The sequence below is a fragment of the Eubalaena glacialis genome, chromosome 14 (genome assembly GCF_028564815.1).
Source record: "Eubalaena glacialis isolate mEubGla1 chromosome 14, mEubGla1.1.hap2.+ XY, whole genome shotgun sequence".
NCBI classification, from domain to species: domain Eukaryota; kingdom Metazoa; phylum Chordata; class Mammalia; order Artiodactyla; family Balaenidae; genus Eubalaena; species Eubalaena glacialis.
In genome coordinates, this window is record NC_083729.1 from 52,459,283 (window position 1) to 52,474,703 (window position 15,421).

The 15,421-nt window shown below is 36.4% G+C and overlaps 1 protein-coding gene across 3 annotated transcripts in view; it reads left to right on the plus strand.

Annotated features, from left to right (window-relative positions):
- PEX13 (peroxisomal biogenesis factor 13) overlaps nt 1-15,421 on the plus strand; it is a 48,470-nt gene that overhangs the window by 10,633 nt on the left and 22,416 nt on the right. For all 3 annotated transcript variants that reach the window (XM_061211083.1, XM_061211082.1, XM_061211081.1), the window contains exon 2: nt 7,002-7,696. In XM_061211083.1, the coding sequence (XP_061067066.1) occupies nt 7,002-7,696 (695 nt within the window). The remainder of the gene's footprint in view (nt 1-7,001; nt 7,697-15,421) is intronic.

The following is a 15,421-nucleotide window of genomic DNA, read 5'->3' on the forward strand; positions in this document are numbered from 1 at the left end:
AATGTAATTAGATAAAGTATCTTTAAACAGAAACATACATAAAAAAGTATATGTATTGATCAGTAGATGAAAATGTTGTGACCAGAGGCTTGAAGGAACCTAACCCTTTGTTTCCTCCAGGAGCAGTGATTCAGTATTTGCTGATTCATTGTTTGCAGGTTTATAGAACATAACTATCGCAAATAACAAGAATCGATTATATAGGAAATGTCCAAAGTAGGCAAACCTATAGAGACAGACAGTAGATTAGTGATTGCGCAGGATTGGAGGAGAGTAAGAAATGGGGAGTGACTGCTAATAAATATGGGATTTCTATTTGGGATGATGAAAGTGTTCTGAAATTGCATATGGTGATAGTTGTACACCTCTGTGAATATATGGGAAACTGTTGCTTTTTACACTTTAAATGCGTGAATTTTATGGTATGTGAATTTTATCTCAATAAAGCTGTTTAGACAAAGATATTTGAGATTAATGGATATGTTTTGAATATCAGTTGGGTAATAGATGATATGGAATTATTAATTTTCAAAGATGGGAAAACAGTATTATGTTTTTGTATAAAATATCTTTATTCTTAGGAAATGCTTGCTGAGGTATTTAGGAGTAATTTATTAGGTCTACAAGTTAATTTCAAATAGTTCAAGAAGTTTTAAAAGACTAGAGAGTGATAAAGAGAAAGCAAATGTGGCAAAATGATAGCAGTTGTTGAATCTAGATAGAAGGTATGTGGATATTCATTGTACTTTTCTTCAAGTTTTTTTTTTTCCTGTTTGAAACTTTTCAAGATAAAATATTGGGTGGGGGAGACTTTGCACATTCAGCAATGAGAATAAATCATTTGTTCTTCTAAGTCATAGGCTTCTTTAGTTCTTATTATGCTTGTTGTAACAGAAAGCAAGACTGTACATGCACACTGAATGCACTTGTGTATGCCGGAAACAGACCACATTAAAACCAAAGAAGAGGGAATTCCTTGGTGGTCCACTGGTTAGGACTCCTCACATTCACTGCCGAAGGCCTGGGTTCAGTCCCTGATCGGGGAACTAAAATTCCACAAGCTGAGCAGGGCAGCCAAAATTAAAAAAAAAAAACACAAAGAAGAGTAAGAGGAAAGCTCTTTATTTTTTTATTACCAAATGTTTAAATTTAATTCTCTATAATTTTTTAAGTTACATATTCATCACAATTTATGAAACAATACAAAGATATATAAAGAAAAATCTGTATTAATAGTCTGTGTGATATATGTGTATTAAATATTTACTAATGAAAGACTCCAGTATAGTGTTTGTATCAGTACCTATTTATATGCTAAGCACTATAGTTAGGTAATGGAGAAACAAGGAAAGCTCCCGTGCCTTTGAGGAGCTCGCCGTTTACAGGAAGAGTCAGATGTATAAATAAATGTAAGATACTGTACAAAATATGGACAAAGAATTATAGGAAGGACTTTTGATGATGGCAGAATAAGTACTTTAGGAAAAAAAAAAAACTATTGAGGACAAGTAGAAAGCTAAGCAGAATATAAAACATCTGTTGGAAGGCATTATAGGGCAAAAAAGAAAATAAAGATTTATGGAGCCCAGATTCAGGAAAGTTAAAAATTCACAAAGGTGAGCATGGCCTTTGAAAGCACTTTTCCCATAGAAGCTTCTGCTGATTTCAGAAGAAGCAGCTTAGATAATGAAGCTAGTTGAGTAGAACTTTTGGCAAACTCTTTTTTTTTTTTCACACACACACACTGTATTTTATTTTACACTCTTTTTTTTTTTTTTCACACACACACACTGTATTTTATTTTTACAGGAGATAAATAGACTGACACCAAGCATTGTAAATGGATGACCACAACAAAAGCAACAATGATTACAATTACCAAACACGAAACACACTCATACTATGTCATAATATTGACATTCAGTCCAGTAATCCTCCACTGTAACAGCTCCTTTACTTTGCAGTGAAAATTGATTTCTATATTCTTTGCCTCTGAGTCCTTGTGGATTTTTTTTTTTAATTCAAACAGAAAGTCACAAAAATTATAATCATCCTCATCAGTTCACTCAGCCCCATGTAATTAATTTTTTTTTTCATCTTGATCTTTTGTTAGCACTTTTATGAGTTCATCAGTTTTTCATTAGAGTTCTGAAAATGCTTATTCATTCAGTTCAGCAGTACAGTTGCCAGAAACCTGTACTTGTCAGAGTCTTTTCTATGAATTCCTTGAATATGAAACCCTTTTATAGGAACATATTTGCAAAAGCATCAGAGTACACCCAGAACTGTCTGTAACTGACAAAAGACTTAAAAATGACCACGGTTAAAGATTTGATGAAAGTTCATAATAGTGCAATTGACAAGGAAATTTAGTTTTTTCTGAGATATACATTTTAAAGTAATAACTAGAATTATGACTTATAACATTATACCAGAACATATAAGATTTTTAGAAATTTCACGTAATGTCTGAAACATTTATATTAACATATTTCCATACAGATAACCCAATGAAAGTTTAGTATTAGTTGTTTTGTTTGTTTGGTTTTTTATACTGCAGGTTCTTATTAGTCATCAGTTTTATACAGATCAGTGTATATACATTGACAGACTCTTGAAGCATGGTTGGAGTTCAGACGTCTTCCAAGACGAGATACTGATAAATTACCCATACCTAATGTTAGGTACATCTAGATATAAGGGTATAAAAGATACATCTAGATGTAAGGGTATAAAAGAAGTAGACAGGCCCTTATAGGAGCAGAAGCCCAGCTTCAAATCATCAATTCCTGAAATTAAATTAGGGACATCATGAATTGATAGTAGCCTTAGCAGCCTGCCTGAACCAAATTAGAGAATAGTTCAGAAAACAATATCCAGATACATATTACTATATATAAAATAGATAAACAACAAGGACCTATTGTATAGCACAGGGAACTAATGTATAGCACAGGGAACTATATTCAATATCTTGTAATAACCTAAAATAAAAAAGAATGTGAAAAAGAATACACATATTCAGTTTTATATGTGTGTGTGTCTGTGTGTGTGTGTGTATATATATATATATATATATATATATATATATATATCTGAATCACTTTGCTGTACCCCTGCAACTAACACAACATTGTAAATCAACTACATTTCAATTAAAAAAAAAATGAAACAGTATCCAGAATGAAACACATCTGGAGAAAGAGAACATCATCCAGAATCTCAAATTACTGCTACAATAATAATTGCTGACGCACAGCAAAATCAAATAGCCAGACCCAGGAGGACATTATGTAACATAAATGGCAGCTAAGTTAACATCTGGAAAAACAAATTCATAGGGACTCTAGATATTGGAGTTAGCAAAGAGACTTTAAATTATCTTTAATATGTTGAGGGCAATAAAAGAGAAGATGAATTTTGGCAGAGAATTAGAAACTATTAAAAGAGGAAAGGAATTTCTGGAACAAAAAATACAGTTACCAAAATTGAGAACTCGTTGGGTTTAGAAACAGATTAGACACCATTACATAGAGAATTAGTGACTTAGAGCAGTACTACTCGAAGCGTGTTCTGTAGCTACTGAGAGTCTATGGGCTGGCTGCTATTTTTTGAACTATGTAGTAACAGTCCACAACAAGATAGGAAATTTGTATCAGAATGTAGAACAAATTGACCCTGAGCACACCATTTAGTTCAACTGGCATTTTCTTTTTTTTTTTTAATTTTTATTGGAGTATAGTTGTTTACAATGTTGTATTAGTTTCAGGTGTACAGCAAATTGAATCAGTTATATATATAAATATATTCACTCTTTTTTAGATTCTTTTCCCATATAGGCTATTACAGAGTGCTGAATAGAGTTCCCTGTGTTGTACAGTAGGGTCCTTATTAGTTATCTATTTTATATATAGTAGTGTGTATATGTCAATCCCAATCTTCCAATTTATCCCTCCACCACTCAAATGGCATTTTCTTGATAGCAAAACTTTCTCTGTGAAGAAAGAATTTGTTGATTTACATTATAGTGCAAGCTCCTTATCTTGCGGATTGGCCCCTTGAGTAGCAGTGACCTAAAGAATAGTTGGAGGGCTTCCCTGGTGGCACAGCGGTTAAGAATCCACCTGCCAATGCAGGGGACACAGGTTTGAACCCTGGTCCGGGAAGATGCCACATGCCGCGGAGCAACTAAGCCCGTGCACCACAACTACTGAGCCTGCTCTCCAGAGCCCGCGATCCACAACTACTGAACCCACGTGCCACAACTACTGAAGCCTGCGTGCCTAGAGCCCGTGCTCCGCAACAAGAGAAGCCACCGCAATGAGAAGCCCGTGCACCGCAATGAAGAGTAGCCCCCGCTCACAGCAACTAGAGAAAGCCTGCGTGCAGCAACGAAGACCCAACGCAGACAAAAATAAATAAATAAAATAAAAATTAAACCTAAAAAAAGAATAGTTGGGAAGAAAATATCTAGAAGGAAGTACAAAGAGACAAAAGGACAGGAAAATACAGAAAGGAAGGGAAGAGATTTAGAGGATGAAGCAAGGTACATTTTACAGATAGAAAAGATAAATAGTCCTTTAATACTTGAAGCAGTGCTTCTCAAAATATTTGTGATGATGACCAATACTTTTTATAAAGTGCAGTAAAAATATCATAGCAGTGTCAAATTACTTAAACACAATCTCGTTTTCTGTACTTTTCTTATTATAGATTGGTATAAAATGGTTCATAAAATAGCACTGGTCCACAGACCACATTTTAAGTAGCATGATACTAAAGAAATTAAATTCATAATGAAAATTCTTCCCAGTAGGAGAATTCCAAGTCCATATGATTCACTGGTAAACTCTAGAGACCTTTAAGGAAGAAATAATTAACTTTTCTAGAATATAGAAAAGAATGAAATACTCCCCCAACTCTTTTTAAGAGGCTAGTTCAACCTTGATGTCCAAACCTGACAAAGACGTTTACAATAAAAGCATATTAGGGGGCTTCCCTGGTGGCGCAGTGGTTGAGAATCTGCCTGCCAATGCAGGGGACATGGGTTCGAGCCCTGGTTCGGGAAGATCCCACATGCCACGGAGCAACTAGGCCCGTGAGCCACAACTACTGAGCCTGCGCGTCTGGAGCCTGTGCCCTGCAACAAGAGAGGCCGCGACAGTGAGAGGCCCGCGCACCGCGATGAAGAGTGGCCCCCGCTTGCCGCAACTAGGGAAAGCCCTTGCACAGAAACGACCCAACACAGCCAAAAATAAATAAATAAATTAATTAATTAAAAAAAAAACATATTAGGACAGTCTCATTCATGAACATAGATATAAAAAAATCTTCAATAAAATATTGGCAAACCAAATTCAGAAATATATTGTGGCCTACTTGATTCTACTTCAGGAATGCAGGTTGGTTTTAACATTTGAAAATTAATGTAATTCATCAAAGACAAAGGAAAAAATTCATATAATCATCTTGATAGGTGCTAAGGAATCATTTGATAAAATTCAGCATTCATTCGTGGTAAAAAAATTTTATCGAAAAGAAATAGAAAAGGAACTACTAAATCTACAACAAACATGATAATTATTGGTGACGTCTTGAAAATTTTCCCTTTGAGATTAGGAATGAGATTAGGATACCTTCTATCATCCCTTCTATTCAAGATTGTACTGCAGGTCCTAGATGCAATACCTTAATAATCAAAGCTGTAAGAATTGAAAAAAGGAAGAAACAACCTATTGTTATTCACATACAATATGACTGCAAATCCTTAAGATTCTAGAAAATACAAAAGAAGAATCCAAAATAAGGTTGCTAGATATAAGGACCATATTTTTTTTAATCAATTATTTCTATATAACAGCAAAAAAGTGAAATTTTAGAAAGACACCGTTTACAATAGCATCAAAACAATCAAATATATAGAAATAAATCTAAAGAAAGACCTCCACACAGTAAACTATAAAACATTGAGACTCAGTGGTTATTTTATTTATTTTTTAATTAATTAATTTATTTATTTTTGGCTGTGTTGGGTCTTGATTGCTGCGCATAGGCTTTCTCTAGTTGCGCGAGCAGGGGCTACTCTTTGTTGCGGTGTGCACGCAGGCTTCTCACTGAGGTGGCTTCTCGTTACAGAGCATAGGCTCTAGGTACGCGGGCTTCAGTAGTTGTGGTGCATGGGCTCAGTAGTTGTGGCTTGCGGCCTCTAGAGTGCAGGCTCAGTAGTTGTGGCTCACAGGCTTAGTTGCTCTGTGGCATGCGGGATCTTCCCGAACCAAGGCACGAACCCCTGTCCCCTGCATTGGCAGGTGGATTCTTAACCACTGCACCACCAGGGAAGTCCCTCAGTGGTTATTTTAAAAAACTATTATTAAGAAAAATCTTTAAAAGACATAAGTAAGTGGAGGATGTTATATTGAGTTGAAACTCTCAATGTAATGGAGATGTCGACCATCTCAAATTAATCTACGAATTTAATGTAATCCCAAACCAGAATCTCAATAGGGCTTTTGTGGGGAGAACAGTGTAGAACTTCAAACTCTGATTCTAAAATATATATGGATATTCAAAGGGTCAAATAGCCAAGACACTCTTGAAGATGAAAAATAGTGTAGGAAGATTTGTCTTATTGGATATTAAGACCTATTATAAAACTACAGTAATTAAGATAGTGCCATTTAGGTGTAAGGATGGACAGATATCGAGTTGTAACTAACCCTGAGGAAATGGACATGTGTCTTAAAAAGAAACCACAGATTGAAGATACTACTAATAATGCAGCATAAGTAAACAAGAATGTAGAGTTCAGTCAGCTCTTTTATCTTATCCATTTTGTCTTAACACAGATTCTAAGCATCTGGATATTAGAGACTATTCCTTACTCTTAAGACATCTTTAGTGGGATCTGTCATAACACTAGGTATATACAAAGTGTTTAATAGTTACTTTGAATGAATTTATTGTGTGCTTAAGTTACAACTTTGAATCCTTTTTGGTTTTAGATCTGCTGATTTGGGTCCTACTTTATTGACAAGACCTGGACAACCAACACTTACCAGAGTGCCACCGCCTATTCTTCCAAGGCCATCCCAGCAGACAGGAAGCAGTAATGTGAACACTTTCAGACCTGCTTACAGTTCATTTTCTTCTGGATATGGTGCCTATGGAAATTCATTTTATGGAAGCTATAGCCCTTATAGTTATGGGTATAATGGGTTGGGCTATAACCGCCTTCGTATAGATGATCTTCCACCTAGTAGATTTGTTCAGCAAGCTGAAGAAAGCAGCAGAGGTGCATTTCAGTCCATTGAAAGTATTGTGCATGCATTTGCCTCTGTCAGCATGATGATGGATGCTACCTTTTCAGCTGTCTATAACAGTTTCAGGGCTGTATTGGATGTAGCAAACCACTTTTCCCGATTAAAAATACACTTCACAAAAGTTTTTTCAGCTTTTGCATTAGTTAGGACTATAAGGTATCTTTACAGACGGTTACAATGGATGATAGGTTTAAGAAGAGACTCTGAGAATGAGGACCTATGGGCAGAAAGTGAAGGAACTGTGGCTTGCCTTGGTGCTGAGGACAGAGCAACTAACTCAGCAAAATCTTGGCCAATATTCTTGTTCTTTGCTGTTATCCTTGGTGGTCCTTACCTCATCTGGAAACTGCTGTCTACTCACAGTGACGAAGTAACAGGTAAGAGTAATAGAATGGGTTCAAAAACCATATAACAATCTCAAATTTCAAGAATAGATTAAATTAGCTTTCTTTATTCATTTGTATTTAATATTTTGATCCAGTTATATTTTCAGTTAAGAACTTCAAAACTGGAAGAGGAACATGTAGCAAAAACAGGCTTGTTGATTTATTCTTTGTTAGTTCAGTTTAACAGCACACATTACTTAACTACTGTTCACAAGTCACTGAACTTGATGCTGTGGAAGATACAAAGATAACATAGGGCATAATCCCTTTATCTTTCTAAAACTTACTGGGAGAGAGGTGGGCGAGACACATAAATAGGTAATTGTAATGAGGCATAAAGAGTAAGTAGTACGACACTTGGGGAGAAACATAAGACTTATTGAGCTTTTTTTAAAATTATTTTTATGAATTTTATTTTAATTATATTTTTATACAGCAGGTTCTTATTACTCATCCATTTTATACACATCAGTGTATACATGTCAATCCCAATCTCCCAATTCATCACACTCCCACCCCCACCCCCTACTGCTTTACCCCCTTGGTGTCCATACATCTGTTCTCTACATCTGTGACTCAATTTCTGCCCTGCAGACTGGTTCATCTGTACCATTTTTCTAGGTTCCACGTATATGTGTTAATATACGATATTTGTTTTTCTCTTTCGGACATACTTCACTCTGAATGACAGTCTCTAGATTCATCCATGTCTCTACAAATGACCCAATTTCGTTCCTTTTTATGGCTGAGTAATATTCCATTGCATATATGTACCACATCTTCTTTATCCATTCATCCATCGATGGGCATTTAGGTTGATTCCATGACCTGGCTATTGTAAATAGCACAGCAATGAATATTGGGGTGCATGTGTCTTTTCTTTTTTTTAAATTAATTAATTTATTTATTTTTAAATAAATTTGTTTATTTATTATTTTCGGCTGCATTTGGTCTTTGTTGCTACTCTACGTTGCACTGCATGGGCTTCTCACTGCAGTGCCTTCTCTTGTTGCAGAGCATGGGCTCTAGGCACACGGGCTTCAATAGTTGTGGCACGCTGGCTCAATAGTTGTGGAGCCCAGGCATATTCCTAGTTGCTCCACGGCATGTGGGATCTTCCCGGACCACAGCTCGAACCCGTGTCCCCTGCATTGGCAGGCGGATTCTTAACCACTGTGCCACCAGGGAAGCCCTGCATGTGTCTTTTTGAATTATGGTTTTCTCCGGGTATATGCCCAGTAGTGGGATTGCTGGGTCATATGGTAATTCTATTTTTACTTTTTTAAAGGAACCTCCATACTGTTCTCCATAGTGGCTGTATCAATTTACATTCCCACCAACAGTGCAAGAGGGTTCCCTTTTCTCCGCACCCTCTCCAGCATTTGTTGTTTGTAGATTTTCTGATGATGCCCATTCTGACTGGTGTGAGGTGATACCTCATTGTAGTTTTGATTTGCATTTCTCTAATAGTTAGTGATGTTGAGCAGCTTTTCATGTGCCTCTTGGCCATCTGTATGTCCTCTTTGGAGAAATGTCTATTTAGGTCTTCTGCCCATTTTTTGATTAGGTTGTTTGTTTTTTTAATATTGAGCTGAATGAGCTGTTTATATATTTTGGAGATTAATCCTTTGTCCGTTGATTCGTTTGCAAATATTTTCTCCCATTCTGAGGGTTGTCTTTTCGTCTTGTTTGTAGTTTCCTTTGCTTTGCCAAAGCTTTTAAGTTTCATTAGGTCCCATTTGTTTATTTTTGTTTTTATTTCCATTACTCTAGGAGGTGTATTAAAAAAGATCTAGCTGTGATTTATGTCATAGAGTGTTCTTCCTATGTTTTCCTCTAAGAGTTTTATAGTGTCTGGTCTTACATTTAGGTCTCTAATCCATTTTGAGTTTATTTTTGTGTACGGTGTTAGGGAGTATTCTAATTTCATTCTTTTACATGTTGTTGTCCAGTTTTCCCAGCACCACTTATTGAAGAGACTGTCTTTTCTCCATTGTATATCCTTGCCTCCTTTGTCATAGATGAGTTGACCGTAGGTGCGTGGGTTTATCTCTGGGCTTTCTATCCTGTTCCATTGATCTATATTTCTGTTTTTGTGCCAGTACCATATTGTCTTGATTACTGTAGCTTTGTAGTATAGTCTGAAGTCAGGGAGTCTGATTCCTCCAGCTCTGTTTTTTTCCCTCAAGATTGCTTTGGCTATTCGGGGTCTTCTGTGTCTCCATACAAATTTTAAGACTTTTTGTTCTAGTTCTGTAAAAAATGCCATTGGTAATTTGATAGGGATTGCATTGAATCTGTAGATTGCTTTGGGTAGTATAGTCATTTTCACAATATTGATTCTTCCAATCCAAGAACATGGAATATCTCTCCATCTGTTGGTATCATCTTTAATTTCTTTCATCAGTGTCTTATAGTTTTCTGCATACAGGTCTTTTGTCTCCCTAGGTAGGTTTATTCCTAGGTATTTTATTCTTTTTGTTGCAATGGTAAATGGGAGTGTTTCCTTAATTTCTCTTTCAGATTTTTCATCATTAGTATATAGGAATGCAAGAGATTTCTGTGCATTAATTTTGTATCCTGCAACTTTACCACATTCATTGATTAGCTCTAGTAGTTTTCTGGTGGCATCTTTAGGATTCTCTATGTATAGTATCATGTCATCTGCAAACAGTGAGAGTTTTACTTCTTCTTTTCCAATTTGTATTCCGTTTCTTTCTTTTTCTTCTCTGATTGCCATGGCTAGGACTTCCAAAACTATGTTGAATAATAGTGGCAAGAGTGGACATCCTTGTCTTGTTCCTGATGTTAGAGGAAATGCTTTCAGTTTTTCACCATTGAGAATGATGTTTGCTGTGGGTTTGTCGTGTATGGCCTTTATTATGTTGAGGTAGGTTCCCTCTATGCCCACTTTCTGGAGAGTTTTTATCATAAATGGGTGTTGAATTTTGTCAGAAGCTTTTTCTGCATCTATTGAGATGATCATATGGTTTTTCTTCAATTTGTTAATATGGTGTATCGCATTGATTGATTTACATATATTGAAGAATCCTTGCATCCCTGGGATAAATCCCACTTGATCATGGTGTATGATCCTTTTAATGTGTTGTTGGATTCTGTTTGCTAGTATTTTGTTGAAGATTTTTGCATCTATATTCATCAGTGATATTGGTCTGTAATTTTCTTTCTTTGTATTATCTTTGTCTGATTTTGGTATCAGGGTGATGGTGGCCTCCTAGAATGAGTTTGGGAGTGTTCCTTCCTCTGCAATTTTTTGGAAGAGTTTGAGAAGGATGGGTGTTAGCTCTTCTCTAAATGTTTGATAGAATACACCTGTGAAGCCATCTGGTCCTGGACTTTTGTTTGTTGGAAGATTTTTAATCACAGTTTCAATTTCATTACTTGTGATTGGTCTGTTCATATTTTCTATTTCTTCCTGGTTCAGTCTTGGAAGGTTATACCTTTCTAAGAATTTGTCCATTTCTTCCAGGTTGTCCATTTTATTGGCATAGAGTTGCTGGTAGTAATCTCTTATAATCCTTTGTATTTCTGCAGTGTCAGTTGTGATTTCTCCTCTTTCATTTCTAATTTTATTTTATTTTATTATTATTATTTTTTAAATTAATTATTTATTTATTTTTGGCTGTGTTGGGTCTTCGTTTCTGTGCGAGGGCTTTCTCTCGTTGCAGCGAGCGGGGGCCACGCTTCATCGCAGTGCGCGGGCCTCTCACTGTCGTGGCCTCTCTTGTTGCGGAGCACAAGCTCCGGACACGCAAGCTCAGTAATTGTGGCTCACGGGCCTAGTTGCTCCGCTGCATGTGGGATCTTCCCAGACCAAGGCTCGAACCCGTGTCCCCTGCATTGGCAGGCAGATTCTCAACCACTTCGCCACCAGGGAAGCCCATTTCTAATTTTATTGATTTGAGTCCTCTCCTTCTTTTTCTTGATGAGTCTGACTAATGGTTTATCAATTTTGTTTATCTTCTCAAAGAACCAGCTTTTAGTTTTATTGATCTTTGCTATTGTTTTCTTTGTTTCTATTTCATTTACTTCTGCTCTGATCTTTATGATTTCTTTCCTTCTGCTAACTTTGGGTTTTGTTTGTTCTTCTTTCTCTCGTTCCTTTAGGTGTAATGTTAGGTTGTTTATTTGAGATTTTTCTTGTTTCTTGAGGTAGGCTTGTATAGCTATAAACTTCCCTCTTAGAACTGCTTTTGCTGCATCCCATAGGTTTTGGATTGTTGTGTTTTCATTGTCATTTGTCTCTAGGTATTTTTTGATTTCTTCAGTGATCTCTTGGTTATTTAGTAATGTATTGTGTAGCCTCCATGTGTTTGTGCTTCTTACGTTTTTTTTCCCTGTAATTGATTTCTAATCTCACAGAGTTGTGGTCAGATAAGATGCTTGATATGATTTCAATTTTCTTAAATTTACTGAGGCTTGATTTGTGACCCAAGATGTGATCTATCCTGGACAATGTTCCGTGCGCACTTGAGAAGAAAGTGTAATCTGCTGTTTTTGGATGGAATGTCCTATAAATATCGGTTAAATCTATCTGGTCTATTGTGTCATTTAAAGCTTGGGTTTCCTTATTAATTTTCTGTTTGGATGATCTGTCCATTTGGTGTAAGTGAGGTGTTAAAGTCCCCCACTATTATTGTGTTACTGTCGATTTCCTCTTTTAGAGCTCTTAGCAGTTGCCTTATGTATTGAGGTGCTCCTGTGTTGGGTGCATATATATTTATAATTGTTATATCTTTTTCTTGGACTGATCCCTTGATCGTTATGTAGTGTCCTTCCTTGTCTCTTGTAACATTCTTTATTTTAAAGTCTATTTTATCTGATATGAGTGTTGCTACTCCAGCTTTCTTTTGATTTCCATTTGCATGGAATATCTTTTTCCATCCCCTCACTTTCAGTCTGAATGTGTCCCTAGGTCTGAAGTGGGTCTCTTGTAAACAGCATATATATGGGTCTTGTTTTTGTATCCGTTCCGCAAGCCTGTGTCTTTTGGTTGGAGCATTTAATCCATTCACGTTTAAGGTAATTATCAATATGTATGTTCTTATTACCATTTTCTTAATTGTTTTGGGTTTGTTTTTGTAGGTCCTTTTCTTCTCTTGTGTTTCCCACTTAGAGAAGTTCCTTTAGCATTTGTTGTAGAGCTGGTTTGGTGGTGCTGAATTCTCTTAGCTTTTGCTTGTCTGTAAAGCTTTTGATTTCTCCATCGAATCTGAATGAGATCCTTGCTGGGTAGAGTAATCTTGGTTTTAGTTTCTTCCCTTTCATCTCTTTAAGTATATCATGCCACTTCCTTCTGGCTTGTAGAGTTTCTGCTGAGAAATCAGCTGTTAACCTTATGGGAGTTCCCTTGTATGTTATTTGTCGTTTTTCCCTTGCTGCTTTCAATAATTTCTCTTTGTCTTTAATTTTTGCCAGTTTGATTACTATGTGTCTCAGCGTGTTTCTCCTTGGGTTTTTCCTGTATGGGACTCTCTGCGCTTCCTGGACTTGGGTGGCTATTTCCTTTCCCATGTTAGGGAAGTTTTCGACTATAATCTCTTCAAATATTTTCTTGGGTCCTTTCTCTCTCTCTTCTCCTTCCAGGACCCCTATAATGTAAATGTTGTTGTGTTTAATATTGTCCCAGAGGTCTCTTAGGCTGTCTTCATTTCTTTTCATTCTTATTTCTTTATTCTGTTCCGCAGCAGTGAATTCCACCATTCTGTCTTCCAGGTCACTTATCCGTTCTTCTGCCTCAGTTATTCTGCTGTTGATTCCTTCTGGTGTATTTTTCATTTCAGTTATTGTGTTGTTCATCTCTGTTTGTTTGTTCTTTAATTCTTCTAGATCTTTGTTAAACATTTCTTGCATCTTCTTGATCTTTGCCTCCATTCTTTTTCCGAGGTCCTGTATCATCTTCACTATCGTTATTCTGAATTCTGTTTCTGGAAGGTTGCCTATCTCCACTTCATTTAGTTGTTTTTCTGGGGTTTTATCTTGTTCCTTCATCTGGTACATAGCCCTCTGCCTTTTCATCTTGTCTATCTTTCTGTGAATGTGGTTTTTATTTCACAGGCTGCAGGACTGTAGTTCTTCTTCCTTCTTATTGAGCCTTTTTTATATGCAAGACACTGTGCTAAGTATTTCGTGTATTTTACTCATTTAATTCTTACAACAATCCTAAGAGAAATTATCCTCATTTTACAAGTGGTAAAACTGAGGTTCAGAGAAGTCTCTTGCTCAAGGTCACATCTTTAATAAGCCAGAACCAGAAACAGAACCAGGCATATTTGACTGTTAAGCCTCTACTTTGTCAACTGGTACAGAGTATTATCTCAGTTCAGAAGTGAAGCTGACATTTTTTGACTATTCATATCCAGAAAGAAGTAACATCTAAGTTAGATTTTCGAAAGATAGGTAACATTCCATCAGTTACATGGAAAAAAAAAAAAAGACTGAAGCAGATGGAGTAGTTTGAACAAAAGTATATAGGTCGGAAATATGAGATTTGTTCATCAGCTGTCCTGTAGTATTGAATAGAAGGATATTAAAAAGTAAGGCTGAGGAATTAGATTGGAGCCTAATAATGGAAGATCTTAATTTCCATGACAAGACTTAATCTTCATTTAGTAAGGAAAGGATGGTTTTTTGGTTGTCTGCTTTTGTTTTTGTTTTTTAAAGCAGGCTTATGACATACATATAAACAGTGCTGTGAAGAGGTCAGTCTGTCTTAAGTGTTTAAAATAGGTCAGTGCAGGTTAACACAGGTTGAAATTGGATGGTAAGAGTAATAAACAATTTTGGGTTATATTCACCATTGTATTCCCAAAAGCTAACAACCTGACCAGCATATCGAAGGTGCTTACTAAATATTTATTAATTTAAGGACATCACTTATGATGCTTTTGCATTTGAATGGATGAGAAATAATGAAAACCTGAACTAGGGTATGTGAAAAGCAGCAAAGATATAATAGATGTAACAGATTTAGTTACTAGCTAGATGGAGTACATAAAGGGAAAGGAGGAACTGAAATGCCCTAGACCTTTAAAATTGAGTTATGAGAGGGATAATGTTTTATTTGTTAACAAATATTTGTTGAGTGCCTACTACATACCAGACACAGTTCTAGGATCTAGGGATATAGCAGTGAGTAAAACAGATTTTAAAAATTCCTGCCCTTGTGACTAGTGGGTAGAGACAGCAATAAACAAGTAAGTCAAATATATAGTAAGTCACAAGGTAATAAATGCCATAGGAAAAAAATAAAACAGGGAAGAGTGTTGCAGAGTGCCAGTGGTAGGAAATGGGGTTACAGAGCTACACACAGGAAGGCCTCTCTGAAGGAGATAAAGGGGGTAAGCTGTATGAGGGAACTGCTGGAGGCATAGGGAACAGCAGAACTGCAAAGTTATTTAAGTGGCAGTGTGCCTGGCATGTCACATGAACGACAGGAGGCCAGTACGAATGGAGCAAAGTCAGAGTACCAGGAGATGAAGGAGGGAAGAGTACAGTGTGTAGATGGTATAAGCCTTGTAGACATTTTTAAGAACTTTGGCTTTTATTCTGAAATGCGAAGTCATGGCAGAATTTTGAGCAAAGGAGTGATATGATTTGACTCAGGTTTAAAAAAAAAATCTTTTTCCTGAGAATGGTTTTTAGGTAGAGCTAGGGCCAAAGAGACCAGTCTGGAGAATCAAGAGGCCATTAATA